The 26,457-nt window shown below is 36.6% G+C and overlaps 2 protein-coding genes and 1 pseudogene across 2 annotated transcripts in view; all 3 read left to right on the top strand.

Moving 5' to 3' along the window:
- The window catches only part of TPTE2 (transmembrane phosphoinositide 3-phosphatase and tensin homolog 2), a 130,327-nt gene that overhangs the window by 84,235 nt on the left and 19,635 nt on the right, over positions 1–26,457 (top strand). Inside the window, 7 exon segments of the mRNA XM_054529366.2 lie at positions 470–589; positions 2,244–2,343; positions 2,491–2,554; positions 3,287–3,351; positions 16,537–16,597; positions 17,418–17,499; positions 17,598–17,686. Of these exon segments, the coding sequence (XP_054385341.2) occupies positions 470–589; positions 2,244–2,343; positions 2,491–2,554; positions 3,287–3,351; positions 16,537–16,597; positions 17,418–17,499; positions 17,598–17,686 (581 nt within the window).
- On the top strand, positions 905–1,000 carry LOC134759929 (U2 spliceosomal RNA; annotated as a pseudogene).
- Positions 8,972–9,503, top strand: LOC134759925 (cytochrome c-like). The gene has a single exon (XM_063715096.1). It carries the CDS (start codon positions 9,095–9,097, stop codon positions 9,410–9,412), a length of 318 nt encoding a protein of 105 aa, XP_063571166.1. The 5' UTR covers positions 8,972–9,094; the 3' UTR covers positions 9,413–9,503.

Raw genomic sequence — 26,457 nt, 5'->3', positions numbered from 1 at the left:
GGAGGTGGGGATGGTTAATGGGTACAAAAAAATAGACTGAGTAACGCCTACTATTTGATAGCACAACAGATTGACCATAGTCAACAATAACTTGATTGTATATTTTTAAATGACTGAAAGGGTGTAATTGGATTGTTTGTAACATGAATGATAAATGCTTGAGGGGATAGATACCCCATTGTCCACAATAAGGGTGATTATTACACATTTAGTTATATCTCTTATTATGTTTGAATTGCCATGTTGGTGTTTTAGTCACATATAAGTGTCAGATGATGAATATAATTTTATTGTTTGAAAACTTCCCATGAATGTTATATTTTCCCCTTAGTCTACTCTAGAAAATACATTTTAAATAATTCATGATAGTAGAATTCTTAACGCGGATGAGTCAATAGTTTGTGGTCTTTAAATATTCCTATCTCTTCTTGCAGGGGGGAATGAACTTTTTTTTTGTTTTATATTGCAGGAGACAGCAGTATTTTTCTGACTTATTTAACATTTTAGATACTGCCATTATTGTGATTCCTCTGCTGGTTGATGTTGTTTACATTTTTTTTGACATTAAGTTGCTTAGGAATATTCCCAGGTATGAAACATAAGACTTACCTCTCTTAAAGTTTTTCATTAATTTTAGCATTTTCTGTGGCTTTTATGCTATATAATCTTTTCAACTTCAAATGTTCTCATTCTATACCAAATACATTGCTTTAAAATGAGATGTTTAGGTAAATTCCCACATACTTTGAAATTAAAGATTGCGATATTTAGGGACCAGTGAAGAGTATAGACACTAAGTACCATTAATGGAATAAAGAAGATGCAGTACCCAAAGAAGGACTTTTACTCTTGTACTAACTTTAACTTCTCTACATTTTGAAGTTCTCATCAAATTCCCATTTGTATCATTTTTTGGCCTTTTGGCTAAGATCAAGTATAATATTCTTATCAGTTTAATATCTGCTATATCAAAAAATTTATATTGAAAACAATTCCCCTCTGTGCTTCAACTACAAATCCCTTACACATAATGTTCTGTCTGGATTTTTCCTACAGCCAAGAGGGAATTTATTTGAGCATACGCAAAATTTGAGTGACTTCAATCATGAGTTTCTAAAAAATAGCAAACAGAACAGAAACTAGGAGATGACACATGTAGCAACACAAGAGTAGAGTTTTGCAGTATAGTTGTGGTAGAAACAAAGAAAGCTAAGGCAAAGTTAGGACTGTTAGGGATTAGGAAACTAAAGAGTGTATGAGGCCCTGGTGACTCTTTTTCTTTTTTTACTCTGACAATGAGGAAAATGAAAGAGCAAATGTATACTGGGATGTAGATGGCGGCTTCCTAAGCTTGTTCATGGGTCAAATAGCTGATTTCTTTTTGTACCCCAGCTTCCCTGGACTACAGCTCAGGCCCCAACTAAAAGCATGTTAAGTGATAGGCTTTTGGAGTTATTTGAAAATAACCTCAGCCAATGTGGTCCTCTGACTAGAAACCTCAGCATCACTTGACAGCTTGCTAGAAATATAAGAAGAAAAATACCTTAGGCCCCACCCTGGACCCACTGAATCAGTATCTCTGAGACCCAGCAATCTGCAGCTTAACAAGCTTTTCCAGGTGGCTCTTATTGATGTGTGCCCAAATCAGAGAAGCACTAGTCCAGACCATCAGTTCTCTGCTTCGGTGGTTCTGATGGTAGGAGAGATACCAGCTAGCACACTTTGGAAGTATCTCAATCTGTTGCCTGCCTGATGTGCATTAGCAGCTGTAGTGAACATCTGTTACTCATAGGAATAACAAAGATGAACAAGAATAATCTATTTGTTTTGATGTAGAAAAATTGAAAATGCTAGTCTTAAATTCCAAAATTAAATTTACAAATGCTAAGAGTCTATCATATCACTATTTCTCTAGACCAGAATTTCTCAGCCTCAGCATTACTGACATTTTGGGCCAGATCATTGTCATAAGAAGGTGGTGAGCAGTTATATTAATTGCAGGGTGTTTAGCAAAATTCCTGGCCTCTATTCACTAGATGTAAGTAACACACACACACACACACACGCACGCCCGCCAGTTGTGAAAACCTAAATGCCTCCAGACATTGCCAAGTATCCCCCAGGTGGGTAATTGGGGAGAAGAGGGAAAATTGCCTCTGGTTAACAACTGCTGCTCTAGACATAGTTTATATTGATAAAATTCCTTTCTGAAGCAAAAATGGATCTTTTAAATTTATTGTTAGATGGACACATTTAGTTCGACTTCTACGACTTATTATTCTGATAAGAATTTTTCATCTGGTTCATCAAAAAAGACAACTTGAAAAGCTGATGAGAAGGCTGGTAAGTGGGCAAAACATGCTTATGATTCAGAAAAATATTTTGTGTTTTGGGACCCATTGGCAAGGGTTGATATCTATACTGTATAATGTTTTTTATTTTTATGTTGATGAATGTTTCACAAACTAATGATGATTTTTAAACTCTCAGGTTTCAGAAAACAAAAGGCGATACACAAGGGATGGATTTGACCTAGACCTCACTTACATTACAGGTTTGTGACACTTAACTGTTGATTTACTTGTATTACTTCACTTTTTCTTGTATTTTTTTTTTTGCCTCATCTAAGACACACTCATTCAAAATATTCTTTATTCATGAGGATATATGCCACTGTGATAGTGTGACATATTTGTGGTTTAGCCCTGGCAATGGAAGATCTGCATGTCTTCTCAATTCAGGACTACTCAGTTGCAGCGTAGGAACTTGAATGGATTTTCAGCTGACTCCATTTGGGTTTCAATTTATTAACTTCTAGTAGTTATTTCTGAGTCCCAAGGATCCCACAGAGACCTCTTCTCATCCTAGAACCCCGGAGAATGAGGTCAGTGCTTTGTAGATCGCAGGTTTTCTGAGTCAGAGGGCTGCAAAGCACCTTGGGAGTTCCCGCCATCACTGGTGCCTAGAAATCTTGGATTTTCTCTGGTATTTAAGATAAGAAATAAATTCTAAGAACAAGGGGAACTTCAGACTGAGGCCATCATAAGTACATGGCATACAGCTAGAACTAGTGGAGACTTAAGAACTCCATGCCAGTTTAATGGTCATTGTGTTGGATAATTTAATGTGTTATTTGATTATCCTGGGTATTAGCTCTTTTCTGTCAACCTCAATCTTAAAAGGTTTTTTTCTGTGAAAATGGAGTCTGATCATGTATAAATTAATTTTTTGTATGTTATATGAAATCTATAATAATGTTTGTAATAGTGATGATTTTGACTTTCAGAACGTATTATTGCTATGTCATTTCCATCTTCTGGAAGTCAGTCTTTCTATAGAAATCCAATCGAGGTAAGGGTCTTTATCTGACAAATACTCATTTCTCAGTGAATGTAGACTGTGTAGTCATAAGTTTAATATTGACCCAGATATGGCAGTATTCTTTTAAAAATGTACTCTTTAAAGTAAAAAAATCATAATGGATTGATACCAGTTACAATTGTGCCAGTGGTTACAAACCACCCCAAAACTTACTGGCTTATGACAGCAACTATTTATTTGGCTCATGATACTATGGTTTGTGAATTTGGGATGGGCTTAACTGTCCAATTCAGGTGCTTGCAGAAAGGATTTCCTGTCTCAACTAAGCTCATTCATGTATCTGTGGGCAGCTACTGGGTCATCTGAGGACTGGCTAGTCTAAAATGACTTGGCTACCCTCAACTGACAGAGCCACTGCATGCTACATGCACCCCCCAAGGCCCAAGGCGCATCCCATCTGGCACCCACTGCTGCCAACAGCCCCACCCCCTTCACCAGCAGAGCCACCATATGCTGCTTGCACTTCTAAGGCACTGAGGACTGGCCTGCCTGGTGCCCGCCTTGCTGTTGGCAATACCCCACAACTAGCAAAGGCACTGCAGCTAGCATGCATATGCCTAAGGCCCGAGAACTAATCTGAATGATGGCTCTCACACCAAGAAAAGCCATACCACTGTCTCCACAAACACTCACCGTCAGGACACTGAGGCACTCACAGACACCACTGAATGCTGATTATAGCCAAAAAAGTCACCTGAAGACTATATTACTGCACCCACCCAGAACCAAAGTCAAAGCACCCTACTCAGTGAACACTATAGGAGACAACTATTGGAAAAAGTATTTCTCTATGAAAGCTCCCTAACATTGGAAGAGGCAACGGTTCCCCCAGATGTGCAAAAATCAGTTTAGGGCCACAAGAAACATGAAAAGCAAGGAAACATTACACCTCCAAAGAAACACAATAATTCCCCATTAACAGACCCTAAATTTAAAGATTATATCAAATGGCTAAGAAGGAATTCAAAATAATGATCTTAAGGAAACTATGAGATATACAGAATACAGATAGACAAATCAATGAAATTAGAAAAACAATTTATGATCTTATGAGAAATTCAACAAGGATATATGTGTCATTAAAAACCAGACAGAGATTGTGGAGCTGAAGAATTTAAGGAATAAAATAAAAATACAATCAAGAGTCCAGGTGCAGTGGTTCCCACCTGTTTTCCCAGCACTTTGGGAGGCCAAGGCAGTGGATCACTTGAGGCCAGGAGTTCAAGACAAGCCTGATTAACATGGCAAAATCCTGTCTCTAAAAAATACAAAAATTATTTGGGTTTGGTGGTGCATGCCTGCCATCCAAGCTACTTGGGAGGCTGAGACACGAGAATTGCTTGAATCCAGGAGGTGGAGGTTGCAGTGAGCCAAGATTGTGCCACTGCACTCCAGCCTGGGTGGCAGAGTGATACCCTGTCTCAAAAAAAAAAAAAAAAAATACAATCAAGAGCTTTAAAAACAGACATGGGAGAGATATGGCCAAAATCTAGGAAGCTCAAAGGTTCTCAAATAGATTCAACCCAAAAAGGTCTTCTCTGTGGTGCATAGTAGTCAAACTGTCAAAAGTCAAAAAGAGGGAATATTCGTCAGGTGTGGTGGCTCACACCTGTAATCCCAGCACTTTGGGAGGCTGAGGCGGGTGGATCACTTGAGGCCAGGAGTTCAAGGCGAGCATGGCCAACATGAAGAAACCGCATTTCTACTAATAATACAAAAAAATTAGCTGGGTGTGGTGGTGTGAACCTGTAGTTCCAGTTAGTTGGGAGGCTGAATCATGAGAATTGCTTAAACCCAGGAGGTGGAGGTTGCAGTGGGCCAAGATCACACCACTGCACTGCAGCCTGGGTGACAGAGCGAGACTGTATCCAAAAAAATTTAAAAAAAAAAGGAAATGTTAAAAACAGCAAGAAAAAAGCATCACGTCACATATAAGGGAAACTCCATTTGATTAACAGTGGATTTCCCAGTGGAAACTTTACAGGTTAGTAGACAATAAGATGGGATGATATATTCAAAGTACTGAAGGAAAAAAAAAACTCAACCAAGAATACTATACCTAGTAGAGCTATCCCCTAGAAATGAGGGAGAAATAAAGTATTTCCTAGATAAGCAAAAACTGAAGAAATTCATTCCCACTAGACTGACCTTACAAGGAGTGCTTAAGGTGGTTCTACATCTGGAAGCAAGAGGATGATTACCATTGTCAAAACACACGAAAGTATAAAACTCACTGGTAGTGCAGATATACACATGAGAAAGAGAAAGGAATCAAACTTTGTCACTACAGAAAATGACCAAACCACAAAGATTAAAAAAAAATAGGTGAAGAAAAGAACAAAGGATACACAAAACAACCAGAAAAAAATGAACAAAATGACAGGATAAAGCCTCATCTATTAATAGTAACCTTGAATGTAATGTAAACAGATCAAATTCTCAATTAAAGGATATAGAGTTGGCTGCCAAGATTAAAAAAAAAAAAAAAAAAAAAAAAAGACCCAACTGTATGCTGCCTACAAGAAACTAACTTCACTTGTAAAGGTTCATACAGACTGGAAGTGAAGGGATAGAAGAAAATATTTCAGGCAAACAGAAACCAAAAGCGAGCAGAGGTAGCCATACTTATCAGATAAAAACAGACTTTAAGTCAAACTGTATGAAGAGACAAAGAAGGTCATTTTATAATAATAAAGAGATCAACTTAGCAATAAGATATAAGAATTGTAAATATATATGTACCCAACACTACAGCACTCAGATAAACAAGGCAAATATTTTTAGGTCTAAAGGGAAAGATAGACTCCAATGCAGTAACAGTTGGGGCCTTTAACACCCCACTCTTACCACTGGACAGATCATCTAGACAGAAAATCAACAAAGAAATATCAGATTTAAGCTTACAGATAGGAATAAGTTCTGGTGTTCTGTAGTGCTGTAGGGTGACTACAGTTAACAATAATTTATTGTATTTTTTAAATAGAGAGGATGTTGAGTGTTCCCAACACAAAGAATGATAAATATTTGAGGTGATAGTTATGCTGATTATCCTGATTTGATCATTACACATTGTATACAAGTATTGAGATATCCATCTCTACCTTATAAATATGAACAAGTATTATGTGTCAATTAAAAATATTTTTAAAGAATGAAGGAAACAGATTTTTTAAATGAAAGGAAAGAAAATTACCTGACTTGGCTGAATGGCCCCAGGTGGTCTCTCATTCTCCAGTAGGCTACTTCAGGCCTGTTCACATGATGGCAGAGGCAAGAGTCCCAGGAGCGGCAACAAAACAATGCAAATCCTCTTCAGGCCCAGGCTCAAAATTATATATTAATTCTACCCCATTTTATTGGACAGTGCAAATTACACTACCAGTCTAGATTCAAGGAGTAGAAAATAAACTCCAACTCCTGATGGAAGGAATTATAAAAATTGTGGCTGTTTTTGATAGTCTACCATAGGGAAGAAAGATGGGGATGCTGTAACCCAAAATGTGTATTCTTAGGTTGAGATCCTAAATTATAGTCAGGGCATATTGCTTTAGGCTCTGTGGATGACTAAATTAATTTCAAGCATATAATGCTGTTTACTGTGAAATGCCAGCTGAAAGGATCATTGTTTAATTTTATGTAATTTACAATACTTATTATACCTCAATAAAAATGTAACTATCGAGGGCTGGCATCAGTTGCCGAGAGGTGGAAGGAGTACCTCTCTGCAGTGAGTTAGCTCAGTTCCGAACAGGACAGTTCTGCAAGTTCAGCTACTTCCCAGAAAATGTCCTGGATCCCTGGCCTGAGTCATCATCCCGTGACTGGAGAACGTGGATGGATTATTTTATCAGGAAACTGGTGATAAACCAAGGGCTATAGGAATTAAGAACTACGGCTAAAAAAGAAATGTTTAGAGTGATGCAAGATGGCCAATTAGAAGCAGCTGCAGTCTGCAGCGCTCACAAAGAATGAAAAGGGGCGAGGGAATTCCCCACCTTCAACTGAGATAACCAGGTTCTTACATTGGGACTGACTGGATGAACAGGTCGACCAATGGAGAATGAAGACAAGCAGGCAGAGGGTGTGACGGCCCAGCCGGGGGCGGCATGGAGCCAAAGGAATCCCCACTCCCAGCCAAGGGAAGCAGTGAGTGTGCAGTCCTGCCCAGGAAACCATGCTTCTCTCATGGATCTTTGCAAGCCATGGATCAAGAGATCCCCTTGTGAGCCCATGCCACCAGGGCTGTGGGTCTGATACACAGACCTGTATGGAGTCTGGGCACATCAGCTGCTCAGGCACACACAGAAACCCAGGAGTTTTACACACTCTGGCCCCGGGGATCTTCAGCACAGTGGGAAATCTGTCCATACGTATCTCTGGGAAGGAGGCTGAATCCAGGGAGCCAGGCAGCATCATTTTGCAGGCCCCATTTCCATGGCACCTCACAAGTTAAGACCCACTGGCTTGGAATCCTAGCCTGCCAACAGCAGCAGGTTGGAATCCATCTCAGATGGGTCTGAGTTCCCGGGGGAGGTGGGGAGAGGCAGCCGGCATCACTGTGGTTCATAGACTCAGCCACTCCAGCCTGCCAGCTATGGAGAATACAGACAGTCTGGACAAGGAAGAGTTCCCCACAACACAGCACAGCTGGCTTGCCAGATCATGACCAGACTGCTTCTTTAAGCAGGACCCCAATCCATTCCTCCTCACTGGGCAGGAATCCCTGCGGGGGCTTTAACCACTCCAGCAACGGTTCTATGGACAGAGCTTTGATCTCTCCCTGAAATGCAGCTCCTGGCGGGAGGGGCAGCTGCCATCTCTGCAGTTTGGTCAACTCAGCCGCTCCAACCTGCTGGCTTTGGAGAATACAGGTGGTCCGGAGGAGGAAGGATCCCCCACAATGCAGCACACCTGCTCTACCCCAAAGCAACCAGACTGCTTCTTTGGATGGGTCCCTGATCCCATGCCTCCTGACTGGGTGAGAACGCCCAACAGGGGTCTCCAGCCACCTCCTGCAGATATGTGCGGGCTGGCGACAGGTCAGTATCCCCCTGGGAGGGAGCTTCCAAAGGAGGGAGCTGGCTGCCATCTTTGCTGTTTCTCAGCCTTCACTGGTAATACCTCATTCAGAGTCTATGAGGAACTTAAATTTACAAGAAAAAAACAACCCCATTAAAAAGTGGGCAAAGGATCTGAACAGACCCTTCCCAAAAGAGACATGCATGCAGTCAACAAAAATATGAAAAAAAAGCTCAACATCACTGATCATTAAAGAAATGCAAACAAAACCGCAATGAGATACCATCTCATGCCAGTCAGAATGGCTATTATTAAAAAGCCAAAAAATAACAGATGCTGGGAAGGTTGCAGAGAAAAAGGAATGCTTTTACTCTGTCGGTGGGTGTGAAAATTAGTTCAACCCATGTGGAAGACAGTGTGGCAATTCCTCAAAGACCTAGAGGCAGAAATACCATCAGACCCAGCAATCCCATTGTGGGGTATATACCCAAAGGAATATAAATCATTGTCTTATGAAGATACATGCATGCACACATATGTTCATTGCAGCAGTATTCACAATAGCAAAGACATGGAATCAACCTAAATGCCAGTCAATGATAGATTGGATAAAGAAAATATGGTACATACAGCGGGACGTCTGGCTTCTGAGCGGGAACCTTTGTAGTGCCAGTGATGAAAGAGAAAATTAAATATGGGTGATGTTGAGAAAGGCAAGAAAATTTTTGTTCAGAAGTGTGCCCAGTACCACACCGTGGAACAGGGAGGCAAGCACAAGACTGGGCCTAATCTCCATGGTCTCTTCGGGTGGAAGACAGGTCAGGCCATTGGATTATCTTACATAGAGACCGATAAGAACAAAGGCATCACCTGGGGAGAGGATACACTAATGGAGTATTTTGAGAATTCCAGGAAGTACATTCCTGGAACAAAAATGATCTTTGCTGGCATTAAGAACAATGCAGAAAGGGCAGACTTGATAGCTTATCTCAAAAAAGCTACTAGTGAGTAATAATTGGCCACTGCCTTATACCTTATATTACAAAACAGAAATGTCTCATGACTTTTTTATGTGTACCATAATTTAATAGATCTCATACACCAGAATTCAGATTATGAATGACTGTCAGAATATTTTGTTGGGCAGTCCTGATTTAAAACTAAGACTGGCTTGTGGTTAAATGAATAAGTTTGGTTTTTGAATATCAATAGTAATTCCAATTCAGTGAATGCTATCACTGTTTACTCCTTCTAAAGATATGATTAGACTTTGTTAATAATGTTCAACTTTTCACAAAGATGGTGATACCATCTTAAAACTTATTGAAGATTGGTTTTATATTTATATTTATATTGGTTTATATTTAGATTTATATGACTGGTTGTGTGAATATATTTAAATACTGGGGAAATTCTTCACTGTCTCAGAACCAAGCAAGATTCACCTGTATTTTGTGCTTATTTGCCTCTTAAAGGCAAGGGTTGAAGATAAGGTAGCAATGTCTACTTTGTATTTTTGGCCTTAACTATGCCAGCGTAATTAGAATTCCCTGTATTTAAGATGGTTCCTTTTACTTATTCAAAGGCATTTTGTGTGGTTTATGTGTAATATCAAATAAAGATTATTTAACACTTAAAAAAAAACAACAAAAAAAGAAAATGTGGTACATAAATACCATGGAAAACTGTGCAGCCATAAAAAGGAACAAGATTACATCCTTTGCAGGGACATAGATGGAGCTGGAAGCTGATATCCTCAGCAAACTAACACTGGAACAGAAAACCAAACACCGCATGTTCTCACTTATATGTGGGAGCTGACAGTGAGAACACATGGGCACACGATGGGGAACAACACACACTGGGGCCTGTTGGGAGGGAGGGGATGGAGGAAGGAGAGCATCAGGAAGAATAGCTAATGGATGCTGGGCTTAATACCTAGGGATGGGACGATCTGTGCCGCAAACCACCATGGCACACATTTACCTGTGTAACACACCTGCACATCCTCCACATGTACCCCTGAACCTAAAATAAAAGTTGAAGTAAATTATCTATATATACATATGCCCTGATGTAGGTATACATTATATATGCATGCATCTGTAACCACATTTTTATTGAGGTATAACACATATGGTAGGTTGCACTAATGAAGTATATATCTTGATGATATTATACCTAAGTATATATGCATGTAACCAACACCTCTATCAATATATTGGTCTATGACTGACCTCCAATTAATTGTTGTAAAGATATAAAGTATCAAGTTTCATGTTTTTCACATAGCTGTCAATTCCTCCTGTACCATTTATTGTAAAGAGCATGATTTCCCCCAATGAATTGCAGAGGTGCATTTATTGCAAATAAAGTGAACATATATGTATAGGTCTGTTTCTGGGCTTTTTGTCCTTTCATTATGACTGTCTATACTTAAGTCCAGACCATAGTTTTAATTATTATGGCTTTATAGTGACTCTTGAGAACTTGTGTATAAGTCCTCCAACTTTGTACTTCTTTGTTTAAAAACTATCTTGGCTCTTCTAGATTTCTTGAATTTCCATATAAATTTTAGAATCATCTTGGCAATTTACATACACACACACACACACACACACACACACTCAAACCCACACAAACACACCCCCACACCCTGTTAGCATTTTGACTTGGGCATTGACTACCTAGCTTAATTTGGAGAGAAGTGACATCTAAAAATATTGAGATTTTCAACTCATGAACATAATACATCTCTCTACAGATGTCTTATTTGATTTCTTTTAGCAATGTTTTGTAGTGTACAGGTTTTACACGTTTTGTTAGTTTTATTTCTATGTAGTTAAGTTTTTGTGCTATTTTAAATGATATTTGAAGATCTTCATTTTCTAAATATTTGCTATTGGTATGTAGGAACATAACTAATTTTTGTATATTGACTTTTGTTTGTTTGTCTTAAGACAGGGCCTTGCTCTGTCACCACAGGCTGGAGTGCAGTGGCACCTGGGCTCAAGCATTTCTCCCACCTCAGTCTCCCACGTAGCTGGGACTACAAGCAGGCATCACCATACTTGGCTAATTTTTTAAATTAATTTTTGTAGAGAAGGAGTCTCTCTGGTCTCACTGACCCAAGCTGGTCTTGAACTCCTGGATTCAAGCAACCCTCCCACCTCAGCCTCCCAAAGTGCTGGGATTACAGGTGTGAGCCACCACTCCTGGCCTTGTATGTTGACTTTACATCTAGCATCCTTCATAAATTCACATATTCATTTTAATAATGAATGTGTAGATTCCCTGGGATTTTTAAAATGTATACAATCATATAAAGTTACCACTTTCTTCCCACTTTTTATACTTTTTTCTTTCTTTATTGAATTATCTAGGACTTTCACGGTAATATTGAATAGAAATGGTAAGAGGAGGCAGCCTTGCCCTGTTCCCAAACCCAGGTGGAAAGAATTTCATGCTTCACTATTTGAAATGATGTTTGCTATAGGCTTTTGTAGTCATTCTTTACTAGATTAAGACAGTCCATTTTATTTCTAGTTCGCTAAAAGTTTTGAATCATGAATTGGTGTTGAATATATCAGATATTTTTTCTGCATCTATCAAGATAATCAAAATGTTTTTCTGTTATTCCATTAATGAGATTTTCAAACATTAAACCAACCTTTTTTATTTTTGGAATAAACTCCTTTTGGTCTTAATGTATTATCTTTCTTATATATCACTAGATTCTATTTGCTAATATTTTATTTAGAACTTTTCATCTGTGTTCATGAGGGATATGTAGTTTTCTTTCCTTGAAATGTCTTTATCAGCTGGTCTACAATTACCTTAGCTTAGGTGTCTTGGGTAACTCCTATCTGCTCAACTCATCTTCATCCTCCATCAGGATGAATATGATGGGTATGTTTCAAGGTAATGGCAAAAGGAAAGAGCTAGAGTGGAATCTTACAAATGCTTTTGCAAGCTTCTCCTTTGTGGCATCCCAGTGACCAAATCAACTCACATAATGGAACACAAAATTAGAGGGAAAGGGCACTATGAGGTGAAATGTGAGGGCTTGGATTCAGGAAAAGTTGAAGAATTGAGACCATTGATGGAATTATTCCACCTTATTCTCAGGCAGGGAAGCATTTTTATACATGCAGATAGTTCACAAGAAATAACTACTATATAGTCAGAGACTCAAGACTTCAGCAATTGTATAAAAATACATTTGTAAATACCTAAAGACCTTGAAGAGAAGGGTCTGAACCACATCTCACCCAGGTTATGCTGTTTACGGCTAAGACATGACTCTACCACTCCCTTGGCCAATTTTGAAAATTGTTTCAAACTATTTATTTGAGGTGGAAAGTACTTTCTGTCGCTCCTAATGGGCACAGTCACGGAGTAATGTGACCAGGGTCCACTGGATGGTCATGGCACTTGAGGGCAGCCATCCCCAAATTTCCAAATTCCATCTTTATGGGGAAAACATCTCGATTGCTAATATTGCTTTTTAAAGCAAGTTAAGTTAATAACTGTGAGTTAATTATAGCATGTCTAAATTGAGCCCATTTTCTTTTAGTAGATTTGGTGGTGACTAATATAAATTTGGCAACACTTAATATTAGCTGGGGTGTTTTTAAAAAGCCAAAAAATTTTGGCATGTAAATCAAAACAAAGACATTACTATTTTTTTCTGGGGTGATCTCTAGACTCTCGGTTTCTATCAGTTATTAAACTGTTATCTCAACTGTTAATCTCCTTGGGGCATTGACAAAGTACTAATAAGTCATTGATTCCTTTACCATTTTTAATCAGAGTATCCCAAAAGGAGGTAATCATGTGTTTTAATAAATTCCACAAATCATAAACCACCCAAAAAGCAAATCTACCATCCATATTAATATTTAGTCTTTAATCTTTGCCAGAGTGCAGCCCCAAACCTAAGCTACTAGTTCAGCTACCTGGGCAGGCTGGGAATCAGGCCATGGAGCCCTTCAGTGATTGCATGTTCAGTGATAACAGCATGTCCTGCACTGGGAGTGTCTCTGTCACATTTGAGAAGCATCTACAAAGTATATTAAATCAAGGTTGACTAAAAGGGAGAAGATTCAAATCCAGGCATACTTAACTCCTGAGAGGATGCTAAACAGTCATGTGATTCCCCTTTATTCTTAAAAGTGAATAAAGTTGCAGGGTTACATTTTGAACAACAGCGAATAAGCAAAGCAGACATTACAATTTCATAAGTGGTAAATTTGCTAGTGGAGAAATGTCAGATGCTGCCTTGAAGTAGTAAAAACTTTAGAGATGCAGGACCCATAGAGTTAGTGGAGAAACAAGCACTATGGTGGAAGCATCAACAAGTTTGGCCACTGCTACCACCTCATGCAAGTACGGAAGGTATACCTTTGCCTCCAAATCGAGGAATGTGCTAAGATAGGCAGAGAGAAGAGTGTGGTAGATTTAGGAAAACCCGAAGGTGGAGGTTGCTGCAAGAGGCTTTCAAAGAGGAGACAGCATTTTCTACTTTCGCATCACAAGGAAGAGTTTCAGAAATTATAAACTTAGTAAGCCCATGCAAAGGCTGAGCTATTGAGAAAAATCAGGTATACAATTACCTACATTCCTACAATCTTCTTAGCCATCTTTTAATTTCTGTTCTTGGTAGAATTGAATGTGCTTTATTCTGGCTGAAAACAGAAACTGTCCATCTGGTGACAGATTGTGACCAGAAAAATGTAGATTCTTGGCAGAGTTGAATTTTTTTCTAGATTCTTTATGTCCTTTTTCACCTAATTTGGATAAGAGGTACTTGGAGTCTTTGGTAAACTACTTAGATCAGAAAACATAGCAGTAAATCATCTAAATGTTGAGTTGCTATATATATATATATGATTATAAAAATTATAAAAATATATATATACACATATATATATCATTTTTTAGACATTGAGAAAACTAGGAAGTGGATTTGGAAAAATCCCTAAAGCTTAACTGTCCAGGTATATTTGTTTTCCCATGAAAAAGCAAATATTGACTGTTTTTCTATATATGTATACTAAGGAAGGCTGCACATAAATTACCAGTGTGAGATACTTACTTGTTGAGAGAATGAAGGACAGAGATGGGCGCAGTGGCTCACACCTGTAATTCCAGCACTTTGGGAGGCCAAGGAGGGTGGATCACCTGAGGTCAGGAGTTCAAAACCAGCCTGGCCAGCATGGTGAAACCCCGTCTCTACTAAAAATACAAAAAATTATCCAGGCGTGGTGGCAGGCACCTGTAATCCCAGCTACTCAGAAGGCTGAGGCTGGAGAATTGCTTGAACCTGAGAGGCAGAGGTTTCAGTGAGCTGATATCGCACCATTGCACTCCAGCCTGGGCAACAAGAGTGAAACTCCATCTCAAAATAAAATAAAATAAAATAAATAAAATAAAATATGAAGGACAGGACAGTATTCTAATGGTTGCATGATATTTCATTAGTGCTATGATTAACCTCTAATGTTGGACATTTAAGTGTCACTATAATCAATAATACAGCAACAGACATCTTTGCGCATAAGGCTTTTTCTGTATAGATTGCTAGGAGTGAAATTACCTAGCTAAGAGTATGAATATTTTTAGGGTTCTTAATATATATTGCCAAATCCAAGAGCATTTGTATTCTTGTATCAACAATAAATCAAAGTTTTAAATTTCATGCCTTATTTTGCCAGCATTGGATTTTCTCATTAAAAGAGAAAGGGCTAATTTCATGGGTGCAAATGGCATTTCATTGTTGTTTTGACTTCGTTATTGGTGACACTGAATGTTTACCTAGGTTGTTAATCAGTTAGATTTTCTCTTTTACGGATTGTTTATGTCCTTGTCCCATTTATCTGTAAGGTGAGTAATATTTAAGTTGTTGTTAATGAATTATTAATTTATCATACTAGGCATAGTCCCCATTCAGTCAATTTTTCTGAAAAATCATTTCCCCTGTTATTCATTAATAGCATTTTTAAGCAGAAATTTCAGATTTTTATGAAGTCAAACCTAAGCCTATTGATCGTCCATTGATTCAACACCTTTAGTTCTTCCTCATCCAAAGAATTGATTAAAATTTGCTTAAATTTCTCATAGATATTTATGGTTTTTATATGTGATTTCTAAACCCGTATGGATTTTATATAAGAAATTCCATGAATTCTGAAGTATATAAAACTATTTATCCTTGCCTCCCTCACTATGCAGATTCAGAGTGTTCATCTTTTTGACTTATTATTTCCTCCTAACAGAGATAGCCAGTTTAATAAATGGATGACTTTGATACCTTCATTTTATTTTTCTCAATATTAAGCCAGTAAACATTGCTCTGAGGGTACCATACTAATCAGTTTTGAAATTTTGTGTCATTTTTGTTGTTGCACAGAGATATGTACGTGTGTGTGTATGTTTCAGAAAGATATATTTACTGAAAGTTGGATTCTTATAGTGGTATTGATTGTATTTTAAATAATAACTACTATTTGTTTTTCATTTTAAAGGTTATACATATATACATATATATATATACACACTTATAGGTACACATATATCTTCATTTAAAAAAATGAAGAGAACAAATGAGCCAAAAAAGTCTCCATATTGTTACCAGTTATTTAAAATTTGATATGTTTATCTTTTTCTATCACACATACACACAATCATACTATATACTTTTTGCATTCATTTGTTTACATAGTGCTTAGATAGACTGTAATATGCAGATCACTCTCTAAAGATGTATCTATTCAGAATTAAATAAGAACCAATATGAATTAGATTTAAACAAGAACCATATTAACTGTGAATTAATGATTTAGAACAAATTACTTAAAATTAGTTAACCAGCTAATTTACTTATCTGATAGCTTTAAACAGTGTGTATTTACAATAGAGACTCATCGGAGTAGCCAAACACACTTTGTGGACTATTTGAAAAATCACAGTGGATTAGAAGTTGAAATTTGCATACCCTCTTATTCCCTGAATCTCCCCTAGAAGATGCTAGTGAGAGACAAATTAATGAAAGTAATAACCATTTTTGGTTCACCCTAGGAAATAGCTTATGTTGGTGCCATGTAAATATGTAAGATATGTGTTTGTCTTTTTTAGGAAGTTGCGCGGTTTCTAGATAAGAAACATCCAAACCACTATCGAGTCTACAATCTATGCAGTATGTACATTACTCTATATTTTGCTACTGTAGATAGAAAACAGATTACTGCACATAAGAAGATGATTTTGTTTTTTAGATTGCATTTAATCATAAGTATTTGGTGGTGGCAAGGAATGAATTTAAAAATCCCTATCTTGGACTGGCCCCATTTAGTAGAAGGAGTTAGCGCAGCAGCACAAAGTACCCTATGAAGGATGTGGCTTTGGCAGGAGCAGTGAGGCTGGAGTGGAAGCAAACCATTTTAGGGAAGATCTGTTCTAGCGATATTAGGTTTAGGAAAATCTTTCTGCTTTTCCTGCCAGATTGTGTTATGAGGACACAGACAATTTAACAAATGAGTCTTCTGACCCATCAGCAGTGGCATGTGATGAGAGCAAGGCTCTAGATGGGAAAAAAGCAAAAAACTCTGTAGAAAATAGGTTGTAACCCAGTTTAATACCCTGTCTCTCTTGATTTCTTCCTCTACCTGTATACTCAATAGACATTTTCAGGGGGAAAACATTTTGGTCAGCTACATTTGCCTCTTGTGTGGTTTCTAACTACCCTGCAATAATATAATGAATAGTCTGCTAGAAAGTTAAAAATTATACCTATTAAACAAAAATAAGTTGAGTTTAGGTTACATGAGATGGATAAACCACTACCATCCTTACGTTTTTGAAACGCTTGCGTTTATTTTAGAGCGGCAGGAGCAACTTGGAAAGCTCTTTTTGGAGATAGAGAAGGAATTCTAATAAGATATGTTAACTTATTCATAACTTCATCATTTATCATGTTATTCCCTGTAGAGATATGACATACATATTATTTATTTTAGGTGAAAGAGCTTATGATCCTAAGTACTTCCATAATAGGGTCAGTAGAATCATGATTGATGATCATAATGTCCCCACTCTACAGTAAGTTTTATGCTAAGTTGACTATCAGAAGAGGGCTAAATATATTGGGCTTGGTTTTTTGAAAATATTTTAACTAAAAATCTTCAACTTGAAATCAGTGAGATGGTGGTTTTCACCAAGGAAGTAAATGAGTGGATGGCTCAAGATCTTGAAAACATCATAGCGATTCACTGTAAAGGAGGCAAAGGTAATAACATTTTCCTTTTTATTTTTCCCTTTCTAAAGACATGTAAATATAGGTAAAGTACAAGAACAAGATACGTATTGCTATTAATATGTATTAATAATTGTTAGCATTTTAAAATATTAGCTCCAAGACTGAAAGAAGGAAAGGAGAAAGGAAAGAGGAGAGGAGGAAGCGTAGGAGATAGGGAGAGGGTAAGGAAGGGAAGAAAGTAGGAAAAAAGAACTAAGGAAGGTTGAGCATATTTTCCCTTGTTTTCCTAGTATTTGGATTTCTTTATTTTTGCTTTGCCAGTTTATATCTCTCAAAATACAAACAGTCTTTAATTTTAGAATATCAGAGTACTTTTATTTTATTTAAGGCTAATCTTTTTTATTTTTAAATTAACAAATAAAAAATCAATATATTTATGGTGTACAACATGATGTACAACATGATGTTTTGATATACGTAAACATTGTGAAATGGCTAAATCAAGCTAATTAACATATGCATTACTCCACATATTTTTGTGTGAGAACATTTAAAATCTACTGTCTCAGCAATTTTCAAGTATAAATTATTATTAACTGTGGTCACTATGTTGTACAATAAATTTCCTGAACTTATTCTTCCTGTCTAACTGAAATTTTGCATCCTTTAATCAACATCTCAGGCTGGGCACAGTGGCTCACACCTGTAATCCCAGCACTTTGGGAGGCTGAGGCAGGTGGATCACATGGTGAAGCCCCATCTGTACTAAAAATACAAAACATTAGCCGGGTGTGGTGGCATGCACCTGTAATCCCAGCTACTCGGAGGCTGAGGCAGAAGAATCGCTTGAACCTGGGAGGCAGAGGTTGCGGTGAGCTGAGATCGCACCATTGCGATCTCAGCCTGAGCAACAAGAACAAAACTCCATCTAAAAAAATAACAATAATAATAAAGTGAAAACCAACATCTTCACAATCCCACCAGTTTTGTCCCCCAGCCCCTGGTAACCACCATTCTACTCTCTGCTTCTATGAATTTGACTTTTTTAGATTCCACAAATAAGCGAGACATGCAGTATTTGTCTTTCTATGCTTGGCTTATTTCACTTAGCATAATGTTCTCCAGGTTCATCCATATTATCTCAAGTGACAGGATATCCTCTAAGGCTGAATTGTATGCCTTTATTTATATATACCACATATTCTTTATCCATTCATCCATAGATGACATTTAGATTGACTCCATAGCTTGGGTATTACGAATAATGCTGCAGTGAACACGGGAGTGCAGATTTCATTTCCTTTGGATATATACCCAGAAGTAGAATCTCCAAATCATATGGTAGTTCTATTTTTGGTTTTTTGAGGAATCTCAGTGCTGTTTTCTATAATAACTACTAATTTACATTCACACCAACAGTGTACAAGGGGGTTCCCTTTTCTCTTCATCCTCACCAACTCTTCTTTTGTCTTTTTGTTAATGACCATCCTAACAGGTGTGAGGATATCTCATTGTGGTTTTAATTTGCTTTTCCCTGATGATTAATGATGTTTAACATTTTCTCATTATACCTCTTGGCCATTTGTGTGTCTTCTGTTGGGAAATATCTTTTCAGGTTCCTTGGCCATTTTCTAGAGAAGTAACTTGTTCTCTTGCTATTGGTTGTCTGAGTTCCTTTTTTAAAAAATCTGTTAACCTATTATCGAATGTATGCTTTGTAGATATTTCTCCCATTCTGTAGGTTCTCTCTTTACTCTATAAATGTTTCCTTTGCTGTGCAAAAGCATTTTAGTTTGATGCAGTATCATTTGTCTACTTTTTCTTTTGTTGCCTATGCTTTTCAGTCATATCCAAAAATATCTTGGCCCAGACCAATGTCAAGAAGATTTTCACCTATGTTTTCTTCTAGTAGTTTTCCAATTTCACTTTTCACAGTTAAGCATTTACTTTGAGTTGATTTTTGTATATTGGGTGAGATAGATTGCAATTTCATTCTTCTGCAAGTGGATATTCAGTTTCCCCAGTATCGTTTATTGAAGAGACTGTCCTTTCCACATCTTGGATTCTTGGCACGTTTGTTGAACATCAGCTCAGTATAAATGCATGGATTTTTTTCTGGGCTTTCTATTCTCTTCCATTGGTCTACATGTCTGTTTTTGTTCCAGTAATATTTAAAGTTGTTCTTAAACTTTGTGAGAACCTTTTAGATTAAGGGAGCCAACAGAGATGCTATTTCAAAAATTATACTGGAATTTTTATAGTGTAATGATATGAAGAAATTGACATTGGTGGGGTTAAAATGGGGAAAAAAAGCTGTTTGTAAATCCAACCAATTTAAGTTTAGTTAGATTTTCTCTCATTCAGGTTTAGGCTTTAAATAATCATCTAAGCATATTTCACAAATTTTGACAAACATAAATAATTACATTTTTAGTGGGCTCCAAATCAATTTTTATATCAAATTCCAGGAAAACATAACACCATAAACTGACATATAATTCAGTAAAATCAAGTTTTAGTCTTATTGACTAGTTTCAAGCCCATTAGTTAATATACAGTTTCTGTGCTTAGCTGTATATTAGTTAATATACAGGTTCTGTGTTTAGCTCTACAGATTGGAATGTTGTATATAAACTGGCAATTTACAATACCATAGTTAACAATATAGAGGTTGAATCATTTGAAATTACCAGTTTTTAACCATCTTGTGTTTTAAAAATGGCCATTTCACATTGCCCAACCTAAAATGTTATTATTAAAGAAGTTAGCATCAGTTTTCTATTAACTAATGCTAATTCCTTGCTTGAAGGAAAACATTCATTTCAAATTTGACTTTTTTTCTTTTTTGCTGAGAGGGGGTTTACATTATTCTGTGTTCACATAATATTTTGTTGATTTTGTTAAAGGTTGTTTAGAGGGCTAATATTCGGCTGGTATGTACAAGAACAGCCTCTTTTTTTGTGTTTATTCATATTAGTTTTGCTGTCTTCTGGTTGGTTGCTGCCTGCAGGTTACCAGTAGTATCATGATAGTAAAAATAGTTTATATTGATTTATAGGAGTACTTTAAAGAATCTGAATGCCAATTTTTCTTAGTATTGTAATTATATTCTCCCCACGTTGCCTTTTAAATTTGATTGTGATTTATTTTGTTGTACAAAAGTTTGTAAATTTTTGTTTTGTTTTGAGACGTGATCTCGCTCTGTCTGTCACTCAGGCTGGAGTGCAGTGGCATGATCTCGGCTCACTGCAGCCTGAACCTCCCGGGGCTCAAGTGATCCTCCCATCTCAGCCCCTCTGAGTAAGTGGGACTACAGGAGAGCATCACCATGCCTGGCTAATTTTTGTATTTTTTATAGAGACAGGGTCTCACTGTGTTGCCCAGACTGGTCTCGAACTCCTGGACTCAAGTGATCCACCTACCTCAGCCTCCCAAAGTGCTGGGATTACAGGCATGAGCCATCATGCCCAGAGAGAAGTTTGTAATTTTGAATATAGTAAAATTTGTTTTTCTATGTGTGTGTATATATTTCATGCTTTTCTGTCATGTTTATGAAATTCACCCCTATACTGATGTAGTAAAGATATTCCACATTTCTTAAAAAATATTCAAGTTCCATTTTCAATATTTGGGTCTTTAATCTAATTGGAAGTTGGGGGGAGTGTTTTTTTCATATAGATAGCCAATTGTCCTAACACCATCAGTTGCATGCTATTTTGTTCTCTGTTAATTTGTAGTCCCTCTCAGTAATATACCAAGTGTCTATAAATATTCAAAACGGTTCCTAAGTTCTCTCTACCACACTTTTGTAATTATTGTAGCTTTGTAATGTGGTTTGATAAAGGCACAATTGTCTTGCTGTTCTTGGAACTTTATTATTACATTCAATTTCAAAATCATTTTGTGAAGTGCCATAATAAAACACTTTTAGGATTTTTATTGGAACTATATTGAATTTATAGATTAACTTGAGAGAACTGACAACTTTGTGATATTGAGTTGTACATGTGAATCATCTTGTTCATTCTTTAATAATATTTTATACTTTTTTTCATCATGTCTTTGCACATCTTTTCAAAAATTCATTCCTACACAAATTGTGACTGAAAAGGGAATCTCTTTTTTTTTCTATTACATTTGGGTTGTTTCCAATTTTTATTGTGATAAATTATGTTTTTTGTTTTTTGTTTTGAGATAAGGTCTCACTCTGTCACCCAGGCTGGAGTGCAGTGACATGATCTCAGTTCATTGCAACCTCCGCCTTCTGGGTTCAAGCAATTCTCGTGCCTGAGCCTCCAGAGTATCTGGGATTACAGGCATCCACCACCACACCCAGCTAATTTTGTATTTTTAGTAGAGATGGAGTTTTGCCATGTTGTCCCGGCTGGTCTCAAATTCCTGACCTCAAGTGATGTGCTTGCCTCTGCCTCCCAAAGTGCTGGGATTACAGGCATGAGCCACCATGCCTAGCCCAATAATACTGCTTTTAAAAATACACGTTTCTTGTTGCACATGTGGCCACATTTTTGCTGAGTGTATACCTCAGACTAAAATTGTTCTGTCTTAGGGTAATGAATCTTGAACTTTACTTGATAATGTCACCTGTTTTCTAAAACAGTTGTACCAATTTTTACTGCACTGGTATTGTAGACTTCAGGCATTCCATATCTTCCCCAATACTTGCAATTCTGAGTATTTTTATCTTTAGCCTTTGGGTGTTTGTGTGATGGCATCTTATGGTGGTGATCATTTGCATTTCTATAATTATTAATAAGATTGAGGAAGTTTTTTTAAAGATTATTAAGTATTTGGATATCCTTTTTTGTAAAGGAACTTTTTAATTTTCTTAACCATTTTTCTCCTGGATTATTCATCTTTTTTCTCCTGATTGTAGGAGTTTTTTATGTATTCTGATTTCAATTCTGTTATTGGTCATGAATGTATTTCAAGAAAGCTTTTCTGCTCTGTGATTTGCCTTTTCTGTCTCTCAGGAGTATCTTTTGGTTAACAGAAGTTCTTAGTTGTATTACTATCATATGTATCATGCTTTCCCTTTATAAAGTTTGTGTTTTTGTGTCCTGATTAAGAAAATTTTCCTTGAGTTTAAAGGACACTTTACTACTATATTTTCTTTGAGAAGGTTCATTCCTTTTAAAATTGACTTATGTGTGTGGTGTGAGGAAGGCATCAGATTTCATCTTTTCCCATGTATGGCTATCCAGTTATTCCAGCACACTGGTTCAGAAGATTTTCATTTCTTTACTACCCTGAAGAACATGAATCTGTTTCTGACCTTTCTATTCTGATCATTGATTTTTTCATCTGTGTGCCAATAGCACAACTATCTTACTGTAGCTTTCTAATACGTCCTCATCATCTTGTTCTTTTTCTTCACAATTGTTTGGGTATTTTAGGTCATCTATATTTCCATATAAATTTGGGAATCAACTAGTCAAATTACACACACTGGATAGAAATTTATTTGGAATTGCATTGAATTTATAGACTGGGGAGAATTGAATCTTTACAATATTGACTCATCCAACCAATGAACAGAGGTATTCTCTCATTTAGTTAGGTCCTCTTCAATTTCTCTTTACAGTGCTTTCTCATTTTCTGTATAGAAAGCTTACATATTTTTGGTGAGATTTATTCTTAGATTTTTTTTGTGGTTATTTAAATGATATCCCTTTAAAATGTTTATTTTCTAAATGTTTTTTATCATTTTAAATGCAGTTCATTTTATTTATTAATCTTGCAATTAGCAACTTTCCTAAACTCACTTTTTTTTTTTTTTTTTTTTTTGAGGTAGGGTCTCATTCTGTCACCCAGGCTGGAGTGTAGTGGCATGATCATGGCTCACTACAGCCTCAACCTCCCTGGGCTCAGGTGATCCTCCTATATCAGCCTCTTGAGTAGCTAGCACTGCAGACAGGTGCCACCATGCCCAGCTAATTTTTTCATTTTTTTGTAGAGATGGGGTTTCGCTATGTTGCCCAGGTTGGTCTCAAACTCCTGCGCTCAAGTTATCTGCCAGCCTCAGCCTCCGCCTCCCAAAGTGCTAGGACTGCAGGCCTGAGCCACCGTGCCCAGCCTAAACTCACTTATTAGTTCTACTAATTTATCTATAGATTCTTTTGGATTTTATGGTACATGATTACATCATATGAAAATAATAAATTGTATTTTTTCCATTTCAGTCATTTATCTCCCCTAGCACTGGCTAGAACCTTCAGTACAGTGTAGCATTAGAAGTGGCAATAGCAGCCATCAACATACAGTTCCATTCTCAAAGGAAAAGCTTTCAACATCTCTCCAATTGCTTTACGACTGTGTGTGTGTGTGTGTGTGTGTGTGTGTGTGTGTGTATGTGTGTGTGTATGTGTGTGTGTGTGTATTAGTTACCATTTATCGATTAAGAAATTCCTTGGCTGGGCGCCATGGCTTACACCTGTAATCCCAGCACTTTGGGAGGCCCAGTGGGGGCAGATCACTTGAGGCCAGGAGTTTAAGACCAGCCTAGGCAACATGGTGAAACCCTGTCTCTACTAAAAAATACAAAAATTTGCCAGGTGTGGTGGCACATGCCTGTAATGCCAGCTACTCCGGCTGAGGCACGAGAATCACTTGAAACCAGGAGGCAGAGGTTGCAGTGAGCCAAGATCGCACCACTGCTCTCCAGCCTGGATGACAGACAGAGTAAGACTCTGTTTCAAAAAACGAAACAAAAAAAATAAAAAAGGAATTCCTTTAGCTTGCTAAGAGTTTTTTTTTTTTTTAAACCATGAATGGATGTTGAATTCTTAAAGATTTTTCTGAATCTTTGAGATGATAATTTTTCTACTTTATCCTATAAATAAATGTGGTTAATTACATTGATTAAGTGGTAAACCAACATGTTTCTGGAATAAATGTAATTTAGTTGTGCTGTATTATTTTGTTAAATACTTATTAAATTATTTTATTATTAAATTGCCAGATTCTGTCTGTTAATATTTTGTTTAGGATTTTCAAATTCATGTCATCTGGGTGATTGGTTATAATTTTCCTTTCTCACAGTTTTTTCAAATCTTGGCTTCGTAAAATGAGTTAGATTTCATTTTCTCTGTTTTTATTCTCTGGGTAAATTTATGCATGCTGATTTTTTTCCTTCTTAAGTGTAAAGTGAAATTCACCAGTGAACGCACATTGGCCTAGAGTTTTCTCTGGAGAGAAGTCTTTAAATTATGGCTCAATTCCCTATATAGAATGTTTTTATAATTTTATTTCTTTTGTCCATTTTGGTAGATTATAGTTTTCCCAGCATTTGTCTATTTAATCTAACTTTGCAAACGTCTTGACATCAAATTGTTCACAATATCATTTTACCATTTTAGTGTCTGCAGAGGTGTTCCCTTTTTTATTCCTGACATTGCTTTCTTGGTGCCTTCTCCCCTTTTTTTTTTTGATTAGTCTCACCATGGATTTATCAATTTTACTAGTCTTTTAAAAGAACCAAATTTTTGGCCTTATTGGTGGTCTCTATTTTTTACTTATTTTTTATTTTATCAATTACTATTATATTTAGAATTTTCTTCTATACTCTTTGGGTTAATTTGTTCTTTTCCTGACTTCTTGACATGGATAATTCTTAGAGTGTCGACCACTCTCTTTTCTATTTACCATTTAAGGCTACAAGTTTTCCTCTAAGAATTGCTTTAGCTTCGTCCCATAAATTTTTATTTGTAGTGTTTTTATTCTACTTAGTTCAAACTATTTTCCAACTTTGTGCTTGTTTTTTTTTTGACCCATGAGTTATGTAGAAGTATGCTTCCTTATTTCCAAACATATGAGAATTTTGTACTTATCTTTAAATTTTTGATTTCTGATTATATTGTGTTGTGGACACAGAACATACTATGTATTTTTTTTCTTTTTTAGTTCTTTGAAATTTGTTTAGACTGCTTAATGGCCCAGAATTTGGTCGATATTGTCAAATGTTTTCTGTACATTTGAAAAGAACATGTATCATGCTTTGTTGAGAACAGCATTCTATGTACATCTATTTTATTTAACTCTTCTATTTTCCTACTGACATTCTGTTTTCGTTCGATTGAATTTTAATAATATAATTCTTTCTTTCTCACCCTCTGTCATTACCTTGGAAGTCATATACTCCTTTTCTATTTTTAGTAATTACTGTAAAGATTTCAACCTGCATCCTTGATTTAGCTATTAATCTTTGTTTATGTTGAGCCTGCATCTAGAAATCTTCCTGAATTCTCTCATTAGATTAAGGAGTTATTCTAAAGATTTACTTAACTACACTGACTTTCTACACTGGTTAGGCTCTGCAGTATACTGTTAAATGGAAGCAGTGAAGAGAGGGCATTTTTGTTTAATTCCAGGCTTTAAAGAAAATGCTGTCAATATTATGTCATTAATATGATGTTCCTGGTAGGTATTTTGGTAGACTCTCTTTGTTGAGTTAAGGAAGTTTCCTAGTTGTTGTTAATTTTTAAAGTCACAGGTGCAGGCTGAATTTTAGTGAATGCTTTTTCCTGCATTAATTGAGATAATTGTAAGGTGTGTTTTCTTTAATCAATGAATATGATAAATTGCATTAATATAGATTTCTGATATAGGATGATTCTTGTATTTTTTATTATTTGTTTTTTAATGGGCAAAAGACTTTTTTTTTCCTTTTTGAGCTTAGATTTTTGGTATAATTTAACTTTTAGATTTGGAAGTACATATGCAGGTTTATTGGTAATATTGTGTGATGCTGAGGTTTGGGGTGTGATTGATTGCATCACCCAGGT

This window comes from Pongo abelii, chromosome 14 (genome assembly GCF_028885655.2).
Source record: "Pongo abelii isolate AG06213 chromosome 14, NHGRI_mPonAbe1-v2.0_pri, whole genome shotgun sequence".
Taxonomy (NCBI): domain Eukaryota; kingdom Metazoa; phylum Chordata; class Mammalia; order Primates; family Hominidae; genus Pongo; species Pongo abelii.
Note: the sequence above shows the minus strand (reverse complement) of the source record. Positions and strands in the feature narration are given on the sequence as shown.